The 23,984-nt window shown below is 59.1% G+C and overlaps 1 protein-coding gene across 1 annotated transcript; it reads left to right on the forward strand.

The window, feature by feature from the left end:
- Positions 1 to 1,630: 1,630 nt before the first annotated feature.
- Positions 1,631 to 23,815, forward strand: D2HGDH (D-2-hydroxyglutarate dehydrogenase). Its single transcript, XM_046019269.1, is given in 11 exon segments — positions 1,631 to 1,668; positions 2,466 to 2,833; positions 8,200 to 8,257; positions 8,892 to 9,031; positions 9,665 to 9,858; positions 10,462 to 10,630; positions 12,815 to 12,958; positions 15,804 to 15,946; positions 17,600 to 17,765; positions 22,646 to 22,737; positions 22,739 to 23,815. Coding segments are annotated over 10 exon segments (1,632 nt in total). The 5' UTR covers positions 1,631 to 1,668; positions 2,466 to 2,475; the 3' UTR covers positions 22,907 to 23,815.
- Positions 23,816 to 23,984: the final 169 nt, after the last annotated feature.

Raw genomic sequence — 23,984 nt, forward strand, 5'->3', positions numbered from 1 at the left:
TTTCTGGAGACACAGGTGATGCGTCCAGCTGCAGCTGCTGTCCCCATCTGGCATCACTACCAGAGTTGGCACATGGCATGCTGTCATGGATCTGGCCTGTGCTTATTCTCACGGCCAATTTGCAACACCATGAGGAGCCATTTGTCCTCTGTGGTGAAGCCAACAGGGCACCTCCACAGGCTGGCCTCCATCCTGTGGACCAGATGTCTTCGTCATTTTAACATCCCCAGAGCATCCTGTCAGCTCCGCTGTCGGCATCTGTAACCAGATAACTGGATGAGCCCAGCAAGCACTGGAGATGCCCCGGGAGGACGGCAGGGAGCCAGAGGGTGGGAGATGAGCCCCACTCCAGAACCAGGTTCACTGTGGCAGTAGTTCAATGTGGGGTGTTGGGAGAAAAGGCAGAAGGGGAGCACCGGGGTGATGGGGATTGCAGGAGCAGGCTGGTGGGGGGGGGGGGGTTCTGGAGTTGGTGGAGGGAGCAGCCTGTAGTGGGAGCGCAGATTAGGACTTAGAGCCCTGGAGGGCCGGCTGCCCTGCTGTGGGTAAGGTGGGGAGGGGCAGGTGTTGCAGAGCTCAGGGAGGGGGTGCCCGGGGAGCTGGGACCCAGCGGCAGCTTGCACCCCTGAAGGGAATGTGACAAGGCCAGGAGGTGGCACAGTGTTGCAGGGCTGATGCCACTGGGACATCCATCAGCCTCCCCTGCCTTTGTCTTCTTCAGGTGCCCGGGCCTCACAGCCCCACAGGCCAGAGGTCAAAGGGCCTGCCGGAGCCCAGGGTGGGGCTCTAAGAGGCAGCATTCCTCTCAGGTCATGATCCCAGGCTTCTGGGATCGAGCCCCGTATCGGGCTCTCTGCTCAGCAGGGAGTCTGCTTCCCTCTCTCTCTGCCTGCCTCTCTGCCTACCTGTGATCTCTGTCTGTCAAATAAATAAAATAAAATCTTTAAAAAAAAAAAAAAAGAGGCAGCATTCCTGCCAGGCTGCCTTTGCTTCCTGCCTGGGGGCGGTGTCCGGGCCACCCAGGTCTGGCGCGGTCCCTCTGACCTCTCCTCACTTGAGCCTTTGTTCAGGAAAAGGCTCAGGTTGTGTGGCACAGGCAGCCTTCCGAGCCTTGTAGCTTCTGCCTGTGATGCACACCCGACCTGCTGGAGGTGGGTCAGCACAAGGTGCTGGGTTCTTGGGAGCCAGAGTTCCCTGCTAGGAGCAGGGGTTGGGGGTGGAGGGACAGTTCTCTGGGGGGTAGCCAGAGACCCCTGGGGGGAGCAGAGTTCCCGGTGGGGGGGAGCCAGAGACCCCTGGTGGGGCAGAGTGCCTTTGAGGGGGCAGAGATCCCTGAGGGAGCCAGAGACTTCTGGGGGGGGCCCCCCCGGGTTCCCTGTGGGGAGCCCCGCAGCAGGGCAAGGAGCGGGGGTGGTTATGTAAACCACGGTAAAGGTAGAGCCGGCCCTCGGGAAGGGCTGGGAGAGTGTGCGGGGACCCCTGCTGGGGACCGAAGTACTCGCCCTCCCGGGTGCACCAGCAGCCCGCAGGGTTGGGGGCGGGGCCTGGAGGTCGCTAGAGCCCGGGGGGGCGGGGCCCGGGGAGGGGCTGGAGGGCGTCAGTGCGCAGGCGCAGTCAGTACTGGCTCCGGCCGTACGGCGCTTGCGGCTGCGGGTCGGGGGCGCGGACGTGAGTGTGCGCGTGCGGTCGCCGGGGCATGGGTCGAGGGCCCTGGGTCAAGGGACTGGGGACGCGGTTAGAGGCGGTGTGGTGACCGCGGGTCGGGGCGGCGGGGGTGTCCTTGAGTGCGAGTCCGTGGGACTGCGTCCCTTCCCCGGCGTGGGTAGTCCCGCGTCCGGCCCTCGGCCCGTGGGCTGCCCCGACGGCCGCGTCCCCGAATGTGCGCGAACCCCGGACCGGGCTCGGCTGCCCGGGGAGCCCGCGGAGGGGCGCGCCCCTCTGCCCTGCGTTCTGTGCCCTCGGCCGGGCTGGGGGGCTGCGCGGGCCGACTGGTGCCTGCAGCACTGTGTGCAGCCCGGAAGCCTCCCTTCCCGTACTTGGAGTTAACTCCTGCAGTGTCCAGACTTGTGCCGGCGGGTGCCCAAAACACACCATTTACCGTTCAGCCATTCTGCATTGCATAATTCAGGGCATCCGTCCGTTTAGTGCCTAGACTCTGGTTTCGTCCTGAAGCAGAAGGGTTAAGAGGGAGCTCTGTTACTGCAAGTGTTTCGACTCCGACTCGACCAGCTCCCAGACACGGTCCTGTGCCCAGAAGGGGCTTCCCTGGGCCTTACAGGGAAGACAAGCCCAGGTCAGGCTCAAAGGCAGCCCGCCCAGCGCCTCCGCCCCGGTGCCCTCTGGCTGGTCTCTCCAGGAGGCCAGAACCTCATGGTCTCACCCTGGAAGACTGCCTCTGTTCCTGGACTGCAGCTGGGCTTGGGTTGTGATTTCTGGATCTGCAGGTCCTACCGCTTGCTTTTTAGGGCAGGAGCGATGGGGCCCCATGTGGTGCCCAGGCAGCTGGTGTGGCTCTCCCGGCGGCAGGTGGTGTGTGCTTGGGGAGCTTCTGTGCAGCACAGGACACGAGCAGGGGTGTCCAGGATCCCCAGCCTGCTCAGCCCTGGAGGGGTCCTGGGCCCCAGCCCCCTGGTCCGCAGGAGCAGCTCCTCCACACCCCCTGGTGCGCCCGAGGTGGTTCTGACCCAGCAGCGCTATCCTGTGACACGGCTGCCCTTCTCGGTGGTGTCTGAGGAAGACCTGGCGGCCTTTGAACGCATCCTCCCGGGTGGGGTCGTCACAGACCCAGAGGTGCTGGAGGCTTCCAATGTGGATTGGCTGAGGACCGTCAGAGGTGAGTGAGGGTCTGGCCACAGCACGTGCTCCAGGGAGGGGCCGTGTTGGCGCTGGGGTGGAGGGGCGTGCCTGGCACACACACCCTCTCTTGCTGAGGAAAGGCAGTGTTGTAGTTTCAAACTGTTGTGAAAACATTCCGGGAGGTTTATTGGTGCTGCGTGATGTCTGCAGAGTAAAAGACAAGGTGACCAGCTGCTCTGAGAGATGCGTGTGAACTCCCAGGGCCGCTGTGACAGCCAGCACAAGCTGGGTGAAGGAGGCTCGCCTGCTCGCAGCTCTGGAGGCTGCACCTGCTCCCGCTAGAGGCTCTGGGGGGGCTCCTTCCTGGGGGCTGCAGGCATCTGTGGCCTTTAAGGATACCTAGCATCACCCTAAATCCAGGACCTTGTCTCAGGACCCTTAACTTGATCACATATGTAATGACCCTTTATGCATATAAAGGGATGCGACGGGGACACACTTTGGGAGGCCTGGTCCGCAAGTGGCAGCTCCTTCAGGCAAGAAGCAGGGTGCTGGTTGGGCCGCCCGAGCCCCCCATCCTCCCAGCACTCGTGTCTGCAGCAGCACATGCCTGCGCCGGCTTGGGAGTTCTCAGCCTTCCAGACCCAGTGCACCCCTTCCTACAGGAAAGATCCTGTCACTCTGTGTTCTGTCCTGCAACATTTTCAGAGATAATGTAAGCTGCCTTTTCAGTTACAAAACACCAATACCATATTCTTAAAGAATATTAAAGAGACCCAGAAGACAACTTGCTTACAACAGAGTCACGAATTACACATATAATTCCAGGACACGCCAGCAGCCAGGTCTGCAGGTGGGGCTGGATCTGGCACCCGTGGGACTTGACAGAGCATTGTGTGCGTGTGAGGGGGTGTCCAGTGGCCGCGACTCACCATGGCAAGGGCTGTGCGTGGGCTTGAAGAACTCCGAGAGCGGGTCTGAACCAGCTTGTGAACTGACCTATGGTGTGGAGTCTGTAGCACACGGAGGTGGGGTGTGGAACACGCTGTACTCACAGGGAGAGATGGGGGTCGGATACCTTGGAAGTCCTCAGACTTCTAATTTTGTAAAGATTGTTATTTATTTATTTGAGAGAAACAGAGATAGTGGCAGACAGAGCAGGGGAGAGCACAAGCAGGGAGGAGAGGAAGACATAGGCTCCCTGCTGAGCAGGGAGCCTGACGCAGGACTCAATCCCAGGCAGATGTTTAGCCAGCAGAGCCACCCAGGCACCCTCCTTGGACTGTTCCTTGTGGCCCAAGTGCCCAGAGTGGAAGGGCTTCCAGCCCCAGCCTACCTGCTAAGTCAGGACCCCCCTGGGGCTGGGGGATGGTGCCCTCTGGGAGCCCATTGCCTGCACAGGGCCTACAGGTTCACATGCATGCTCCCGGAGGCAAGAGAGGGTGCTGTCCATCCTGGGCTCAATCAGGCCGGGCCCCGGTCCTGGCCGGCCCTGCGGCCTGAGCACCAAACCCCACAAACTGGGGATGGGGCTCCCACCTCAGAGGTAAGAACCCAGGGTGCTGGGTACTCAAGACTCAGGGTGTCTTCCTCCTGGGGCTTCCAGAGTGCACACTGTAACCGGGATGGGGCCTGTCTGCCACCCCCCCCCCCGGACAGGGATTAGCTGTGTGCTGGGGGCTCTTCCTGGAAGCCTCATGTGGCTCCGTTTGTGTCTGCGTGTTTATGTGGACGACCCCCGCCCCCCACCTGAGCTCAGCAGGGTGGCCCTGGGGTATATGTGTCTCTGAATCCACAGGACTTGGTGTACAACACCTGCCCAGCGGGTGTCTATTGAAGTCGTTCAATTTTTGTCGAAATAACCCCTTTAGGTAGCTTTTTTGGGGGGGAGAAAGCATGTCTAAACTTATGATCATTTAACATTTTAGTCTTAGAGTTCTTTTTTTTTTTTTTTTGATTTTATTTATTTATTTGATAGAAATCACAAGAGAGGCAGGCAGAGAGAGAGGAAGGGAAGCAGGCTCTCCGCTGAGCAGAGAGCCCGATGCGGGGCTCGATCCCAGGACCCTGAGATCATGACCTGAGCCGAAGGCAGCAGCTTAACCCACTGAGCCACCAGGCGCCCCTAGTCTTAGAGTTCTATAGAAAAAGCAGCTAGTAAAAGCCAATTAAGATTTTATAATTTTCTTAAAAATGGATTTTATTTGAAATGGAAACTGTCCAAAAATTAGATCACTTTGCTCATGGGTGGACCCCATAAACTTCAGTGAGCACCTCACTGTGTGTCTGCACATGGTGCAGGGCTGGGGACAGGATGGACAGGAGGCTCACCTGAGGGGCAGTGGCATGAATGGTGGGCTGCCTGCCAGGTGGGCATGCATGCCCAGGAGAATCCCCCAGTACACGCTGTTTCCTTGGAGCCTGGGGAAGCCATCTGGAAGGGTGTTCTGGGACAGGAATAGCCAGTGCAAAGCCTCTGAGCAAGTCTATGCTTGGCATGTTTGGGGAGCCTTAGACCCATGTGTGGCTGGAGTGGATGGCCGAGGGGGAGGTCAGAGAGCGAAGGAGCTGGGTCATTGATACCTTGCAGCCCAGGTGAGTCCCAGTGACTGATGGGGAGTTACTAGGAGGCCAGGAGGAGAGAGGCCCACAGCCTGGTATGGCTGCCGTGTCGAGGAGAGGCTTTCACTCTCTGGGCATGGAAGCTCGGAGAAGAGCTGAGTCTTTGATGAGTGGTCAGGTGAAATGGTGTCAGCTCTGTGTGTGTGCAAAGAAGAGTCTGGGATGTGATGATGGGTATGTAGGGTGTCAGAGGAGCCAGGATGCAGGGACCCATGGCCTGAGCAGTGGCAGAGGTAGCCTTCCACTTGCTGAGGAAAATGGCAGGAGCAGCAAGTCTGTGGGGAAACTGGAAATCTGGGTCTGGACAAGTCCAGTTGGACACGCAAAGGGGCCCATGGGGCTGTGAAGCCAGCTAGCCCAGGGCTGGGTCCATGCAGCTCCGATGTCCATGGAGGCCAGTGGCCGCTGTGGTCCTTGGGGGCGAGCAGGCACCAGCCAAGGGGACTGAGGAGCTTGGGCCGGGGCTGAGGAGGACCTGGTGCGTGTGTGAAGGAAGGGGAGCCAGGGGTCGCCAGGGGTTGCCTGGTCAGGAGCAGCTCCTGTACCGGGAACCATGGCAGGGGGTTGTCTGTAGCGTGGAAGGGACACACCTCCGGCTGGAGCTGTTCATGGGGGCTTGGGAGGCCCCCGTCTGGTGGAGGCACTGGGCTTAGGGGGACAGAGGGGTGGTGGGGGTTGAGATGGGGTCAAGAGAAGATGTTTTTGCCTTTTTGGGGCTGGTTTTAGACGAGACTGCTGTCGCAGCACATTAATAGGTGGATGGGAATGATCTGGTCGAGAGGGAAGAACTGGTAGCTTGGTGAGAAACAGGATCGCTGTGAAGTCGTCCAGGAGCTGGGTGTGGAAGGACCCAGGCCCAGGGAGGGGCCTCAGTCTTGGGGGGAATGGCATTGGGGGCCCATGCAGAAGCAGGTGGGGGCACTGCTAACATGAGGATGGGGGAGGCAGTGAGAGCTATGGTCTGTGGGGAGGGGAATGGTGCAAGAGAGACTTGCTGCCTGTCCCCCAGTGCGTGGGACAGGGAGGGCCTGGGGACTGCTGCCCTGGGGTGGTAGGAAGCAAGCGGGGAAGTTGTTCCTGGAACCTGGGGAGCAAGACCCTCAGCCCAAGTTCCCAAGGGCGGAATGTCGGGCCCCAGGGCTGAGCCACTGGGAGAGAAGAGTTGGAGACGAAAGTCTCAGCCGTCCGGGTCAGCAGCGTCCTGCAGAAGTTGAGTCAGTGTCTGCCAGTCTATCGTCCGAAAGCGGCCACACCAAACAAACGGGCATCGGGCTGTTCCCGCAGGGCTCTATGTGCAGGCGTGGCCCAGGCTGGGCTTGGCCTGTGTGCAGGGTTGGCAGCCCTGACGTGGCAGGGTGCTCTGGTCCCTAGGAGGAAGGCAGGGAGCCCGCCAGCCGGGAGTAGGCATGCTGTGATAGGTGACAGGCCGTGTCCCAGGAGGGTCCTTCCATACCCCACACCGTGGGCGTCCCAAGTGAGTGAAGGCCTTGGAGGGCTGCTGGAAAGCCAGGAGGGCGGAGAAGCAGGTGGTGGGCAGCACAGGGACTGTGCTGCTGAGACCAGGAACTGGCACTCAGTCTGCCTTTCTCGAGCGGAGGGACGGGAGTTGCGGGCCAGAGAGGCTCACAGCCTTAGCTCCTCCCTGCTTGTCCCCTCCAGAGCTCGGTTCTGCTCCTTCTGCACTGAAGCCTTTCCTGCTTCTGTTTTCCTGTCTGTTCCTTTGAGTCCGTCTCTCGACTTAAGAGACTCTGAGCACATGAGAGAGAAGACCAGGGCATAGATGAATGTTAGTGAACCCCAGGGGCAGCCCGTCTGCAAAGTCCTTTCCTGCTTCCCCCCACACGTTCCAGAAGCCAGTGCCATCATCAGCCAGCAGCATGCTGACGGCTGCCTCCCTTTGACCAGTGTCTTAAGGTGGACAGTAGACTGCTAAGGCCTCCTGGAGGCTCGGGGGCAGGGACGTGCAGGGAGAGCCAGTTACTTAAAAATTGTTAGACTTTTGTATCAAGCCAGTTGTGAAACACAGCCGTTATTAAAAATTAACTTATGTAAATGTACAATTGAATTATATTTAATACAAGGATTATAAATATTAGTAACTCAGACTTTTCTAAAAAGCATGTAAGCTAAGCACTGCAGCCAGATCTCAAAGCTGCATGAGAGGTCACTGACGCGGTGGGGCGGGGGGGAGGGGGTCCCATGCCTCCTGCCTCCCGGGAGCCTCCACCTGCTCGTGCACTTGGAAAGAAGTCAGAGGGCCAGAGAGAGCCTGCCTGTCTCGGGGAGCCCATGATCAGGAACCCCGAAGCGCGGGCATCCAGGGGTTCCCGCTGGCCACCTCCTGGCATTCTGTCAGTCATCACAGCTAAGAGCCGCCACCTGGTGCATAGAAGGAGCCATGAGTGTGCCCTGCTTAGATGAGGCACATATGGGAGGGGGATGGGTAGCCCCGCCCCATGGTGGGAAGTCAGGTACTAACACAGGTGGAGGGGTGGATCTGGACAGGTCGCTGGCCCGATGTCAAGTGTCTCCCCACAAGACATGCACCAGTTAGGTGGGGGAAACACGGCCCCTCTCAGCGAGCAGCCAGGCAGGCGCTCCAGCTGTGGCCTCCCTGCCCAGGGAGGTGGGGCCCGTGTCTGACACCTCACCCTCGTCCCTGAGGTTCCTGGGCTTGGTGCTGACCCTTGTGCCGATGGCCTGCAGAGGAAGGAGGACCTTCTTCCAGAGGGTAGACTGAGCGCTGCCTTCTGTGTATGTAGCATGTCCTTGGTGTTGCAGGTTGTAGCAAGGTGCTGCTCAGGCCCCGGACCTCCCAGGAGGTGGCTTGCATCCTCAGGTAAGGAGTGTGCGGGGCCCCTGGGCAGCGGCGGGTGGCTGGTAGGGCACACGACCATAGAGGGTACGCGACTGAGGAGGGCACGTGAAAGCAACCCCTCTTCCCTCCATATGTAGACCCTGGTGAGGTTTTGTTCCTCTCGCTTCTTCCCTGCCCGGTGGGGTTAGGTACTGTCACGTTGCGTCTTCCCATTTGGCCATATCCGCACCGGTCTCTCTGTGCTCCTTAGGCTTCCAGGCCAGTTTCTGGTGGAGGTGGAAGGGACACGTGGGGTGGGGGGGCTGCAATGCTTTTGGTGAACAGCAGGGGGTGTCACTGGCACCTGCATTGTGCTGTGCATTGTGCAGGGAGAGCGGTGGCCTCTCAGGATGTTCGGGCACGAATGCCAACCTGTCTGTGATCCGGACTGTGCAGACTTGTGGCTTGCTGCCGTTTTGGGTGGCCCCAGGCCGCCTCAGACCTGCCGGCTGTGCGTTTGGGACCAAGAGTGCCGCCCATGGAGGTCACGGCAGGAGGAGGGGGGACTCCGGGTTCGGTGGGCTTGTAGCCAGGTTTGGCCTGGATCACGTTACACAGGGATGGTGGTGCAGGGGGAGGGCAGGGAGCCCTGATGCCTGTCCTGTGCTTGCCCCAGCTACTGTCATGAGAGGAACTTGGCCGTGAACCCGCAGGGGGGAAACACGGGCATGGTGGGGGGCAGCGTGCCCGTCTTTGATGAGATCATCTTGTCCACCACCCTGATGAACCGGGTCATCAGTTTCCACAGCGTGTCCGGTAAGCCTGCACTGGGGCTGGGCGGTGAGAGGTACAGGCTGGGGAGGAGAGGCCGGGCTTTGTCTGCCCTGGGCATGCTGTCTAGGGGTCACTCAGGTGATTTGTGCTGTGGGTCTACGCTGAAGGGCATGGGCTGTTGCTGCAGCTCCTCCAACTCTGACATTTTCTAACCAGGACGGCTCTTTTTGCCCTTGTAAATGGGGCACAAGGAGGTCTCGAGGTGCTTTCCGCTCAACGGCCCCAGCAGTCTCTCCAGCAGGGCGTTTCAGGCAGGTCATCATCTGTGCTGGGGGCACATGGGCACCATAGGTCTGTGCCAACAGTGCTCCAGGGTCCACGTCCCCTGATGGGACTCCCCACCCCGGGTAGGGGCCACTGCTGTATAGTGATGTTCATCCTTTCCTTTCCACAAGTGTGTGCGTGAGGATTTCCTTCTTTATTTTTCCCCATCAGTTTTTCTTTTTCTTCATGGTAAAAGATAACGGTAACTTCTGGGGGACAGGTTGGGGGACATGCTCCTTGTTCTCGAGGGGGACCCCCGTCCCAAGTGGCTAACCCCCGCAGAGCCCCTGCGGTGCTTCTCCTGGCACCTCCTGGGCTGAGAACACCCATGGCAGCACGTTCTCTTGGCAGGGACCCTGGTGTGCCAGGCGGGCTGTGTCCTGGAGGAGCTCAGCCGGTACGTGGAGGAGAGGGGCTTCGTCATGCCCCTGGACCTGGGGGCGAAGGGCAGCTGCCACATCGGGGGAAACGTGGCAACCAATGCAGGTGGCCTGCGGTTTCTGCGCTACGGCTCACTTCACGGATCTGTCCTGGGCCTGGAGGTGGTGAGCTGGGGCGCCGGCCACTTTCCTGTGTCCCCCTGCCTGTGTCCGAGTGGCCGGACCCTCAGCCTCTTCCCAGTGCTGAGAGTACTTAGCGTGTGAGGTGTTGGAGACTCTCCCCCCCAACCTGCCTTGACTCCATGTGTCTGTGCCCCCTCGGGCACTCTCTCTGGGGTGGTGTAGGGCAAGGCCGGGGGCAGGGCTGAGGCAGGGTCAGTGGGGAGGGCGAGGTTGGGGCAGCAAGCAGCAAGGGGGGTGGGGGGACGGGGGGGCGGTGGCAGGGCAGGGGCCTGGTGGCACCTGGTGAGGAGGTCCCAGGCCTGGTGGTTGAGGTGTCTGCAGGGTGTGGCCCCCGTGCTATGTGATTCTTTGCCACTGCTTCCCGCTTTGGGCCCTGAGCTCCCTGGGTGTGGGGGCATGAAAGTCCTCTCTTAGCCCCATTGGGGCACCTTCTGGCCTGGGGTCACCCTGGGGCCTCCATCTGGGGTGGGGTGGGGGCTTGTGCTTGGCTCTGCTTTCTGTGGGACCCCTGGGCGTGGGGGCGAGAGGAGAGGGGCGCCTGCGAGGGCCCACGTGTAGGCCCTTGCTTCTCCCCTTCTTGGCTAGGTGCTGGCCGACGGCACTGTCCTGGACTGCCTGACCTCCCTGCGGAAGGACAACACAGGCTACGACCTGAAGCAGCTCTTCATCGGGTCGGAGGGCACACTGGGGGTCATCACGGCTGTGTCTATCCAGTGTCCACCTAAGCCCAGGGCGGTGAACGTGGCTTTTCTTGGTAGGCCGGCTGTCAGGGTGCACCGCTGGACGCCCTGTCCCTCCCCCTGTCCCTCTGCCTGGCCCTTGGCACGAGGGGGGCCATTCCTGTGTCTCCTGGATTCTGTGTCTGGAGGGTTGGTGCTCCTGATGGGGGATCTGCAGGGGGCCTCTCCCATCTCAGGGCAGAACACCCCGTTCTTTAGCACAGCTGAGGCTCTGCTCAGCTCTGCCACTCCATCTCCTTCCTTGATTCTGAGTGAAGCAGTGTCATTTCTGGTGTGTTCATTCCTGAATCAGTCACAGCCGTAGGAATACCGTTCTCTCAATCCCCCTCCTGTCCCTCACTGTCCCTGCCCTGCCCCCCATACTGTCCTTGTGCTATCCCTCTGCTGTCCCTACTGTCCCTGCCCTGCTCCCCACACTGTCCCCAATGCTGTCCCCCACTGTCCCTCACAGACCTCTGCCCTGTCCCCCACTGTGTTCTTCACTGTCCCCTGCCCTATCCCCCACCCTGTCCCTCACTGTCCCTGCCCTGCCCCCCACACTGTCCTTGTGCTATCCCCCTGCTGTCCCTACTGTCCCTGCCCTGTTCCCCACACTGTCCCCAATGCTGTCCCCCACTGTCCCTCACAGACCTCTGCCCTGTCCCCCACTGTGTCCTTCACTGTCCCCTGCCCTATCCCCCACCCTGTCCCTCACTGTCCCTGATCTGTTCTCTACCCTGTCCCCCACCCTGTTCCCACTGTCCTGCTGTCCCCACCATGTTCCCTTGCTGTCCCCCTACTTTCCCTATGTCATGCTGTCCCTCGTGCTGTCCCTTCTGTCCCCTGCCCTGTCCCCAGCTGCCCATCGGGTCCTCTGCTTCCAGCAGACTGTGAGCGTGGGCTTGGGTCTCCTCCTCTGAAACCATATTCTGCCTCGCCTCCACTCAGAGCCTGTCAAACTGTGGTAGTTCAGAAGCTGTGGAGACGTCCGGTCTTCTGGAGGTCACCACGGGCAACTTAACTCCCCAGTCTGCCGTTGGCTGTGCTCTGCGGTGTCTGTACCCGTGGCAGGGTGCCGGGTCTCTGTGGCTGGAATTGCTGTGTTCTTGCAAACGTGCCATTTCCTCTTCCTGATGTGCCGTTCTGCACTGGGCTTGTTCTCCCGTAAGCACGGCCTGGGTCTCACGGTTGGCCCGTTGGCCGCGCCTCCCCAGCCCTCGCCCATGGAGACACTGTGGCTGGTTCTCAAACAAGGCTGCTCAGAGTCGTCCTGCATCCTGTGCTTGTGTCCTCCATGGTTGCTGCTCCCAGTGCTGACGCTTTGTTCTTCGGTCACTTCGAAGATTTTCTCTGTCTTTGCTCATCTGTGGTTGGGGTCTCTTGCCTCTGAGGACACATTCTCACCTTGGATCTTCCAAGCCTCCTCACCCCGTGTCTTGGTGTGTTGTCAGTTGGAGGCGTCTGGCCATCTTCCTCCCCCTTTAGGGCTGTGATTGGATGTACCCACGACAAAGCTCTGTGGTCTGTGCCCTTCATCCCCCCCACGGTTTCCGCCCTTTTACACTCCTCCTGCGTTGTTTCCCATCTTTTCTGCTTATCGGTATTGCCGCACGCTGTGGTCCCCAGGCGCCTGAGCCCCCATGTCCAGCCTCGCTATCCAACTGTGGAACTCCACATGCTCCCGGGTGTGCACAGGAGACGTCTGCCTCTGGCCTTGCGCTCTGTGAACGCACTCCCATCAGCTTTCCCACCCCGTCCGCAGCGTAGAGTCGGTATCCTGGGCCCTTCCCACCTGCTCCCAGCCGCTGACGGTGGGATCCCCAGGCCTGGGTGCCTCAGAGACTTCTTGTTCTGTAAGTTGAGTGACTCACCCTGAGCTCCTGGAAACACAAGTGCTCACTGTGGTGAGAGAAAGGCAGTGAAGCCCTTTCCCAGTGCGACCCTGTCTCTGGCCCCCCTGTGCGCCCTGGCCCCTCTGGTTCCCGTGACCTTCCTGCATACCGTGGGTCCTCCGATGAGCCTTTCCTCCTGGACTGTCACTACCTGGGACGCACGTGCCACTGGCTCGCAGGCATCCCTGTGGCGGTGCTCTGCTGCTCCACTGGGCCGCCCTGCTCACCAGCACCCAGGCTACTCTGCACAGCCACTTCACGGGGGGGACTTGGGGGTGTCTGGCCGGGGCTGTGGTGCCTGCGCCTGAGGTCCTGTTGCCTTCGCAGGTTGTCCGGGCTTTGCCGAGGTCCTGCAGACCTTCAGCAGTGGCAAGGAGCTGCTGGGTGAGATCCTGTCCGCGTACGAGTTCATGGACGCTGAGTGCATGTGGCTGGTCACACACCACCTGCGCCTTGCCAGCCCCGTGCAAGGTACCGACCCCTGTGGCCGGGCAGCTTCAGCCACAGCCCTCATGCCATAGGTCTCAGGGGACGCTCTCTTTGGTCACTGACAGGCCATCAGCCTGTCCAGAGGGGGAGGCGGTGACAGGGTTGCCGGAATCTGCGCGGCTCCAGCGTCGCCGTACCCGGACAAGTGAGACTCTCTGACCCGCGTGGGAACTGGGCCCCCAGTGTGGGTGCAGTTGCTGCCACCAGTTGTCCCAGAGCCCCAGGGTCTCTGACGGTCCTCGATGTGCTGGTCAGAAGTGCTTCTTTTCCACCAGAGGAGCCACTGGTCCATGGATATTTCCCAGTTAGCCATCTGAGCCCTGGCCCTGCATTCCAAGGGCCCCTGCCATTCTGCTCCTAGAGGGGAGAGCTCTTTGCTGTGGGTCTCAGCGTCTTCACCTCCGAGAGCCTCCCGAAATGTGGCTTTGGTGCAGGCGGCCCTGGTGGAAAGCCACAGGCTCAGGGCGTCCACATGGGATGCCTGCTTCTTGCGGCTCTGGAGGCTGGAGTGTAGGATTGTGGGGCGGCTCAGCCGGTGTTGGGTGCAGCCAACAGTGCCCTTCTCGCTCAGGCGGCCTTGTGTGTACAGGAGATCCGTGGTGCCTCATCCTCATAGGAGAGCAGCGGTCTTGTGGGATCCGGGCCTGCCCTTATGGCCTAATAAACTTGAGTCCCTCTCTGTAGTCAGATGGGCTGGGTTAGGACTTTAGTGTGTGGTCAGGCAGAAAGATCTTTATGCTCTAAATTTTTAACAAGGTGTTGCATTCGGTACAATAGAACAGGAAACAATTGGAACATCCAGTAGTAAAGAAATAAGATATGATACAATCACTGGAAAGGTGGGGGACCCATGGGCAGATAGAGGGTCCCTGGGTGGACAGAGGGTCTCTGGGTGGATAGATTATCCCTGGGCAGATGGAGAATCTCTGGCGGACAGAGGGTCCCTGGGTGGATGGAAGCTCCCTGGGTAGACAGTGTCCCTGGGCAGACAGAAGGTCTCTGGGTGGATGGAGGGTGTCTGGGTGGGCGGAAGGTCCCTGGGTAGACAGTATCCCCGGATGGAAGGAGTGTCTCTGGATAGACAGCATTCCTGGATGGACGGAGGGTTTCTGGGCAGACAAAGGGTCCCTGGGTGGATAGAGGATCTTTGGGCAGATGGAGGGTCCCTGGGCAGATGGAGGGTCCCTGGGTAGACAGCGTTCCTGCACAGACAGAGGGTCTCTGGGCAGGCAGAGGGTCCCTGGGTGGACAGAGAGTCCCTGGGTGGACAGAGCATCTCTGGGTTGATGGAAGGTCCCTGGGAGGATGGAGAGTTCCTGGGCGGATGGAGGGTGTCTGGGTGGACAGAGTGCCCCTGGGTAGACAGCATCCCTGGGCGGACGGAGGGTCCCTGGGCAGATGGAATGTCCCTGGGTGGATGGAGGGTCCCTTGACGGACGGATTGTCTCTGGGTAGACGGAAGGTCCCTGGGAGGATGGGGAGTCCCTGGGTGGACGGAGGGTCTCTGGGTGGCTGGAAGGTCCCTGGGCAGATGGAGCACTGTGTGACCCTTGGGCACGTGTGTGAGAAAGCTGCTCCTAAGGTCATGTTTAGGAGAAAGGACAGGCCAGCCCACTGTCCTGGGCAGGTTTCAGTGTGCAGATCTCCCTAACTGGAAGACAGGAAGGAGTACTGTTGACCGTGCTTGGTTGCTACATCTGGCAAGCTGGGGAATTTTTTTTTTTTTCATTTGTACTTGTCTTTGTTTTCCAAACTCCCTTTTATAAGCATGTTTTTACTTTCATAATTGGAAAAGGAGCCCATAGAAATTAAAACACTCCCAGTGTTTTCTAGGACATGTGATAAATTGAAGAGCAGAATTTGCATTTCCTCATGGAGAAATGCCAATATCTAGAAAACACTTGTTCTCCTTATAGTAGGATGGGCTTGTAGTATTTTTCTGGAAGGCACTTTTAACATAGTGCTGAAGGGAAGAACTGTGCATTTGGTGTTTTCATTTGTTGATTTCAGTAAGTTAAAAATAAATTCACAGTAGCCTTAAAAAAAGACAAGCTTGAAATTCTCTTATAGTTCCTAATGCATTTTTAAAAAAAAACTGTAAAAAAGAGACAGCTTGGGCAAAATCATGCCTTTTTTGCATGTCGCGCTAAGCTGAGCGCTGTGGGCATCACAGCACCCCACGGGCACAGTGGTCTCTCCTGTAGCCCGTGGCCTCCCCAGCACCGCGGGAAGGTAAGAGGGGCTCCCTGCCCACAGCCCTGTGCAGGTGCCCATGACATCGCTCAGGGCTGTTCATGTGTTCTGGGGAGTGTGGTTTCTTTCCCGGTGAAAGACCTATTTTTATTTTTATTTTTTTACGTTTATTTTTTTAGTAATCTCTACAGCCAGTGTAGGGGTTGAGGTCACAACTCTGAGGTCAGAAGTCACATACTCTTCCAACTGAGCCAGCCAGGCACCCCAGGAAGGACCTGTTTATATTTTTATTTTAATTTATTCGAGAGAGAGTGAATGTACCTGAGAGCTGGGTGGGGGCGGGGGCTTCACCAAGAGGAGAGGAATAAGAAGACTCCCCACAGAGCATGGAGCCTGACACGGAGCTTGGTCCCACGACCCTGACATCAAGACCTGAGCTGAAACCAGGAGTTGGACGTACTGCCCAGGCACCCATGAAACACTGGTTTTTAAGCCACTGGAGACCAAGTCTGGGCAGAGGCTTCCCGTTCTGTGGGCCGCACAGGGGACGCCAGAGACGCTCAGACAGGCCGACCCAGGCCTGTCTTCACTCTGTCTGACCGCCTCTGTTCATCCTGCTTTCTGTGCCTTCCAGAAAGTCCCTTCTATGTCCTAGTGGAGACCTCGGGCTCCAGAGCGGGGCACGATGCCGAGAAGCTGAGTGACTTCCTGGAGCAGGCGCTGAGCTCCGGCCTGGTGACAGATGGGACCGTGGCCACGGACCAGACCAGACTCAAGGTGCGTGTGTGCTGCCCGTGCCTCCTCGCATCCCCCGGGCTCAGCTGGTCCAGGACGTCGTGCTGGGCCTCGTGTCTGGCTCAGAGCACAGGTTGTCTGAACATGAGCAGGTATCCTGCCTCTTGGGAAACATGCTTTTGGGTCTTTGTTGTGATCAGTGATATTTTATTTTAAATTATTATTATTTTTTTTAAAGATTTTATTTATTTATTTGACAGAGAGAGAGATCACAAGTAGGCAGAGAGGCAGGCAGAGAGAGAGGAGGAAGCAGGCTCCCCGCGGAGCAGAGAACCCGATGCGGGGCTCAATCCCAGGACCCCGAGATCATGACCCAAGCCGAAGGCAGCGGCTTAATCCACTGAGCCACCCAGGCTCCCCTATTTTAAATTATTTTTTAAAAAATTATTTATTTGAGAAAGCAAGTGAGCGTGAGTGGGGGGAGGGGCAGAGGGAGAGAAAGTATCAAACAGACGCCCCACCAAGCATGAAGTGTGACACAGGCTCGATTTCACAACTTGAGATCATGACCTGAGCCGAAACCAAGAGTCAGACACTTAACTGACTGAGCCACCCAGTGGGAGCCACCATCACCATTGTCGGGGGTCCGTGGTGGTGGGAGCTGCTGTCACCATCCTGGGGGGGCCCGGGCAGTGGGAGCCCGTGGGTTGGGCAGGTATGGACGGTCAGATGGGGAAGCCTGTGGGCAGCAGCATGGCCCTGTAGTAGTCCAGCTTGGGGTCCAGCAGTGCGGGGGACTGTGCGGGGTCGTTGCTGGTCTGGGTGTGTGAGAAAGGTGGCGGGCAGGTTGGGAGTGGGAGTCGAGGAGAGGGCACAGAGCGACCGTGTAGTGACCCTGAAAGCCAATGCCCTGAAAGCCAATGAACGAATGGGGGAAGCCAGATGCTGGCTGGTGTCCGTGGAGGTAAGGGGCTGTTGCTGCTCTTCTGGGGCAGACCTGGCATTGTGTCACGTGGAAAAGCAGGAGGAACCAGTCCTTACCACGTAGAAATTTTGCCGAGACATTTCCTGAATGGGGGGACATGTGGGTGGGATGGGGCCAGCCCCATAGCCGAGCGATGGCACATTCAGCACCGTTTCCTCCACTCTGTAAGCAGGACTTCAAGTGTCCTCTGTGACCAGTCAGCCAGCCAAGCCAGTAAGCCATGGCTGGCTTTGTGCAGAAGGGCAGTGATGCGAAGAGTCCCCCCACTCCCCAGGCCCCCTCAGCCCCACCCTGTGCCGCCCTCACTTTCCCGCTCAAGCTCCAGCAACCACGTGTGTCTTGGGCAGCGCAGGGCCCAGCAGCCCCGTCCCCTCTGTCTGCAGTGTCTTCCCTGCCGGACCCTGCCGTCGCTCAGGTTCCCTCGCTGGCCAGCAGCCCCGACCAGCCTCTCCCACCATGCCACCCAGAGTGACCTCCATCCTCCTGGAAAGGGGCTGTCTGTGTGCCCTGGGGTGAGCCATGGCCGCTTCTGGAGTCTCGTCCTGTATGGATTCTTGGGTCAGAGCACCATGCTTGTCACAACACAGAATATTTTTGTCACCCGAGAAGTTCCGTCATGACCTTCCTGGTCATCTGAGGCCGGCAGCATTCTAACTGCTGTTAGACACCCTTCACGGTGCCCCTCTGACGTTGTTTTCTGTCCTTCCCAGGCGCTGTGGGCCCTAAGGGAGAGGATCTCGGAGGCGCTGAGCCGGGACGGCTACGTGTACAAGTACGACCTCTCCCTGCCCACCGAGAGGCTTTACGACCTCGTGTCTGATCTGCGCGCCCGCCTTGGCTCGCAGGCCAAGCATGTGGTGGGCTATGGCCACTTGGGTGAGCTGTTCTGGGATCAGGTGGTGATGGGGACGCTAGTTGCTGAGAGAATTCTAATCGTCTTCATGGTTCTCGGGCATTTTGGAAAGGACCTCTGTTTGCTGGCCACCACGGTGGCCCGCCCTCGGACCTAGCCTGCCGTATCCATGACGAGTCCCTCTCACTCCCCTTGCCAGGTGCAAGCGTTTGAAAACTAGTTTCAGATAATTCTGTTTTGCAGAAAAATCAAGCTTTATGTTTAAAGTGAATAATTCCTCAGAAAGGAATGTCTCATCCCTCTCGATTCTTTGGAATCGGGGGTCTTTGGAAAGATTCTTTGGAAAGGGGGTCTGAAAGCCGTGTGTACGGGATGCACAGGGCCCCATGCCTGCAGCCTCCAAGGCCTGTCTGTAATGGGGGGTTCAGGTCCCCCTCCTGCAGTTGAGGGAGGATCTGGAGAAATGGGGTGAGGGGCTTGGCACTCGGCATACTCTGTCCCGGCTTCTCTGATGCTTGGTTTGGGAACTTGTCATCACGACGGTTTTCACAGGTGGTGCCTTACTTTTCCCGTGAGCAGGCTCCGCAAGTCAGGTGTCTGGGGAGCTTGGTGTGTGACAGACGGTGACCCCGAGAGTTGGGGGGGTAGGGAGGGTTCCCGGCATCAAGGACAGTGAGGGCATTCAGTGGCTCAGGGTGCCTGCTGTCTATGGGACAGGAAAGGTCGCTCCCTCCCGGCAGACAGCGCTGCTGTGCAGAGTAGACTCTCACTTGTGAAGGACGACATGTGAAATTTTAAGAAGGGGACAAGAGACTGCGTGTGTGACCTTGAGGTGGGGAGATCTCATCAGGACCACACGGGAGGCATAAACCATAGGGGGAGAGTGCTGCTAACTTGGACTACATGAAAGTAAAAACCATTGGGCAATCTCAAGCAAAACGCTGCTGGGTGGAGATGTGGGGCTGGTGAACCCAGCGTGGGGGAGGAAGCCTGGCACGGCCTCTGGGAGGTGGACACCCGAGAGGGAGTGGAGGACAGGCGCCCTTGGCCAGGGCCCGGGCGAGGTGGTGAGGCTGCTGGGTGCGGATGTGGGGCTAGGGATTGCTGGCCCGCCTTCCGCCGCGGGGCGCTGAGTGCAGCCTTTGCTGCCGGTGGGGCGAGACTCACGGCCTGTTGAGGGCTTCTCTGGTGTCCAGTGGGGCAACCAGCCTGGGTTCCCTGTGGTCCGTGAGGCTGTTCCTGCCAGGCCCCTTCTGCAGGTGGGGCCGTAGTCCGGGGGTCGCCCAGCTTAGCCTCGGTCCTCTGTGTCTTGTTTGGTCCGCGTGCCTCTGTTATGTGCGGGGTTTCCCTGGTATGTCCTGGGCTGTAAGTCCCTTCCCTGTGTCCGTGATGGATGCCAGCATCATCCCACAGTGGCATGGCTGTGGTCTCTCCCTCGGGCCCCAAGGGGTCCAACTGTTGGGCCCCAATGCCTCATTGGCCATGTGGCGGGAGCTGCGGTGAAGATTCGGGGCAGAAGATTTTGTGTGCTGGGCGGTGGGGGGCTGACCGCACGCCAGTTTCTTCCCCAGCTGCAGGGCAGGCTGAGTTTCCTGGTTTCAGTTGTTTTGTTTTCTGGGAGCGTGTCCGTTTCTTCTGAAGCCTCAGACATGTTGACACAGAGGTGTCTGTCATGCTCTCATTCCCGTGTCACATCAGCATTAGTGGGGTGGCCCCTGTTTCAGTCCTGATCGGATTTGTTCCTCATGTCTTTCCTCGTCTGCGTCTGTCGCGTGCTCATGGGGTCTGTGGTCCCGCCTGGTCGGCCGCTCTCTGCATTCTGTCTTATGTTTCTTGTCATTACCGTTGTCCTCAGTGTTCTTGTCTTCCCCCCTGTCAGGTGCGTCCTGCGGTGCCTCTAAGCACAGGAGTCCTCAGGGCCTCCAGCCTCTCTGCTTGGTCGCAGGGGTTAGACTCCCCCCGAGGACCAGGCTCACCAATCCCACCGTGGCTCTTGTTAAATAATGTCTGTGTGTTGCCTTGTCGGGCTCCACGTGAGGTTGGAGGTGTCCCTGTGGGGCCAGCATGGCCACCTGGTAGCCCAGGCATCTTCGTGTCTGTGCCCTCGGCTGGAGGGGGCACCAGGAGCAAGCATCTGGCACTTTGTGCCGCTTGCTGGCCTGCCTGCTCCTGCCGTTTGTGTCTATGTCACCTGCTGCCCTGACCTCAGCCCCAGGTTCCAGGGAGTGGACAGGCCGGAGGGTGAGGCCAGCCGGACTCAGCTGCTGAGAGCCTCTGCCGTCGGTGCTGTTGCCAGTGTCCATGCTGAGACCCCAGGCGTTCTGACACACACTCGGTCCCACGTGTTTCTGACTACGAGCCTCATTTCTTTGACCCATCCGTCAGGCAGGATTGTGAATTCCCAGACTTGCAGGTGTTTTCTGCTGTTTCTAAAACTGCTGATTTGCTGTTTGTTGCACCATTGCTGGAGAGCTAGGTCTTGGTCACACTGGTGTGTTCCACGTGGTCAGTTTCCCTGGTGGTCCCACAGTCGCTGTGAAGAACGTGCTCTGTGCCGTCCGGGGAGCCCGCGTGTGCCAACCCACGGATCACCCGCCTGCCCCCCTGGTCCGAGCCGTGTGCACCTCCGTGGTCTGAACCCCGCACGCTTCCCTGATCCAAGCTGTGCGTGCCCCCTGGTCCGAACTGCGCATGCACGCGTGGTCCCCCGACCCCCTCGCATCAGTGAGAGGGCAGAAGTCCGCACAGCAGTGGCAGGCTGCTCCCTTCTCCCGTGGCTCCATCCTCTTGGAGGACAGGGGTTGCACCTATCCTCTCATTCCAGGGTGAACGAGCACTCTCATCACAGCAGACCCTTCTGAATGCTGGACCTGCCCTGGCCTCCGACCAGTCACACGGGCTCCTCCCATTTAGTGTTTCCCTGACCTGTGTTTGTTCTTGTTACCTTCACTATCTTCCATCCTACGGTGTAGATGCGTCTTTCACAGACACCGTGGAGGTGGGGTCTCCCCGTCATGCAGTTTGTTCTTCGTTGTCTTTATTATTTATTTATTTTGAAAGATTTTTATTTATTTGAGAGAAGGAGCATGAGAGCAGAGGGAGTGGCAGAGGGAGAAGCAGACTCCCCGCCGAGCAGGGAGCCCAACACGGGGCTTGATCCCAGTATCCCAGGACCCCAGGACCACGACCGTCATGCAGTTTGTTCTTCGTTGTCTTTATTATTTATTTATTTTGAAAGATTTTTATTTATTTGAGAGAAGGAGCATGAGAGCAGAGGGAGTGGCAGAGGGAGAAGCAGACTCCCCGCCGAGCAGGGAGCCCAACACGGGGCTTGATCCCAGTATCCCAGGACCCCAGGACCACGACCTGATCTGAAGGCAGACGCTTCACCGCCTGAGCCCCGCCGGGCACTCCTCCTGGAGTGTAGTTTGGTTCTGTTTTCTGCCCCGTGTGGCGGTGCCAATGTTACATGTCCGGCGATGGCCCAGGCTCAGCACGCCTATGTCCCTCTTCATTCTGGTGTCGTGGCCTCTGACTGAGCTTCAGCCTGAGCTTCAGCCTTGTCTTTGGCTCCAGGGACAGGAGGTGACGAGCATCACAGATTCTGCTGGCCCGTTGCTCAGGGCTTCTTTAAACTCGAACATCTGCATGGTGACTGTTCCTCCCATGTAGGGCGAGGCGGCCTGCTGTGCGTGGACCTGCGGTGTTGCTGTCCGCAGGGATCCTGGTTTTCTTGTCTTCCCTTGTCTGGGGGCACTCGTTTGGGTGAGCATTTGCCTTTGCGTCTGGGTGCCATGGGGCTGTGGTGAGAGGGATGGCTCTGCCATTCTGTTCCCAGATATCTCTGTCCATCCTCCCCTGCCTTCCTGGCTGCGTTTCCCAGGCTACAGCCCTGTGGCTCCCCGCCTGCCTTCTCTGTGGCCCAGCCCTAACTTCGCACCATGTTCCGGTCACATGTTTGATTTCCCTTCGCGCTGTTCATCTCCTTGGGGCGGGGGGGGGGGGGGTAACACGCATGGAAACCGGCCTCTTGGTGATTGGTAGTTTCTTTTCTGGAAGTTGGTTGACTTGAGATGCTTGCTCAATCTGTGTTTTATGTGCTATATCTCTTACTTCTATAAACGTAGGAGACATTTGGGTTCTGTTTCTGGAAGTTACGGGATCTGAAGCCTTTGTGATCATGTTGCCAGTTCTTGCTCGTGGTGGCTGCTCTTGTGTGCGTGGAGTTTTGGGTGGGCTCGTCTCTCTTGGGGCTTCGTCTGTGGGGATTACTTGAGGCCTGGGTTGGAGGTGATTTGCTTGTGCAGGGGTGAGAGTGGAGGGGGCGGGGTCTCCCCAGCTGGACCCTGTCCCGTCCTCACGCTCTCAGCTCAGGGTCCGTGGGACCGCTGAGGTAGCGGGAATTCCAGCTGGAAGCCTGCAGGCTGGCTGTTGGTTGTGTGGGCCCCTCCGTGGGGGGTTTGGAGCCTCTGCCTGCAGGGTAGCAACAGGACCACTCTGGTGCTCCCATGTGCTCCCTACATCTGAGAAGCCCGGAGGGAGGTGACAATGAGAGGCTGTCACTAGATCAGAGGCCGCAGGCCTGCGCCCCGTGCTGCCCTGGGCTTTGCTCTGTTTGCTCCAGCCTCTAGGAGCTCCTCCTGCTGGCTCACGAGGCTCTCTGCCCCTTGGGCATGTGGGACTGCCTGCAGAGGCTGGCTGGCTGGGTGGTCTGTCCCTGGGAGCTGGGAGCCTCAGAGGGCTGTGTGGGTAGAGGGGCGGCTGTGGCGTGGTCACTGCAGGCCCCTTCTGTCACTGCAGGCCTGTGGCCAGTGGTGCAGGCACAAGGGCAGGGCAGGACTAGGGGCTGTCAGGAAGGGGTCTCAGCCTGCCCGGCCTGACTCCAGCTTCCCTGTGCCTGTAGGGGATGGTAACCTGCACCTAAATGTGACGTCGGAGGCCTTCAGCCCCTCGCTGCTGGCTGACCTGGAACCGTACGTGTACGAATGGACAGCCAGGCAGCGGGGGCAGCGTCAGCGCCGAGCATGGCCTGGGCTTCAAGAAGAGGAGCGTCCTCAGCTACAGCAAGCCACCTGAGGCCCTGAGGCTCATGCAGCAGCTCAAGGCACTCCTAGACCCCAAGGGCATCCTGAACCCCTACAAGACACTGCCTGCTCAGGCCTGACAGGGCCTGCGGGGTCCGCAGGAGACGCAGGAGGGGCCTTGGCCTAACCCTGGTTTTGCCCGTGGCTGTGGGCCTGCGAGGTTGGCGTGAGCTGAGTGGAGCAGCAGCAGGTGGGGGCGCCCAGCCACTGGCTGGAGGGGCCAGAGCTGGCCCCCAGACAGGATTCTTCCTGGCTCTTTCCACCCCTGCTGGGCGGGCAGAGTGGAGAGCTGCCCAAGCCGCCTGGTCTGCTCTCTCAGCCCCTGTGTGGGCACTGCCCGACCCTCTGCAGGCTGGGCAAGAGCCTCCTGTGGCATGTCCTATGTGGGCTGGGTGGGCGAGCTCTTCTGTCCATTTGGGAGACCAGGCCACATTCCACTGTGCTGGGGGCTGCCACTGTGGGAGGGGGCATGGATGGTCCTGTGCCTGGGTCCTGCAGGCAGGATGCGTCCCTGGCAGAGGGGACGAGCTCCATGGGACAGTGTGGGCTCTGTCCCAGAGCTTTGAGCAATAGCTGGGTCACCTTGGTGCCTTGTGGATGGCCGGGCCCACGGATGAGCCAGAGTAACAGGGATGGTCTCCACCCTGGAAGGCATCGTTCCCCCATTTTCTAGAAGGTCCATCCATTGGCAAGACAGTTGTCAGACGCTGGTCATTCGTGGTTCACCCCGGTGGCTCGCAGTGATGTGCATGGAGCTATGGCTTCACTTCTGCTTCTGCTTTCATGTCCATGAGGCTAGCGTGAGAAAGCCCTGATGTGCACGAGGGCATGTGCTCAGCGGGGCAGGCTTGGTGCACACACCGCACCCTCACCTGCCCCCCTGTTGCCCTGGGCCCCGGGGCCGCTCCTGGGGCTGTGAAGAAGATCTGGACACGTTTTCTCTTTCTGGCTGTCATGAACTTCCAGTAAAAAATGGGAATTGATCACAACGCTGTCCTTGTATCTGTTTCTGGAACAATCTGGTGAAGCCTGCAGCGAGGTGCCTGTTCCCTCAGCACTGGGACACTGGGCGCCGACACCGTGACCCCAAGCCCAACCCCTTCCTCTGTCCCATCCCTCCCCCAGCCCCGACTTAAAACCTCATGGGCTTGGGAAGTG

Source organism: Meles meles, chromosome 9, assembly GCF_922984935.1.
Source record: "Meles meles chromosome 9, mMelMel3.1 paternal haplotype, whole genome shotgun sequence".
Lineage (NCBI taxonomy): Eukaryota > Metazoa > Chordata > Mammalia > Carnivora > Mustelidae > Meles > Meles meles.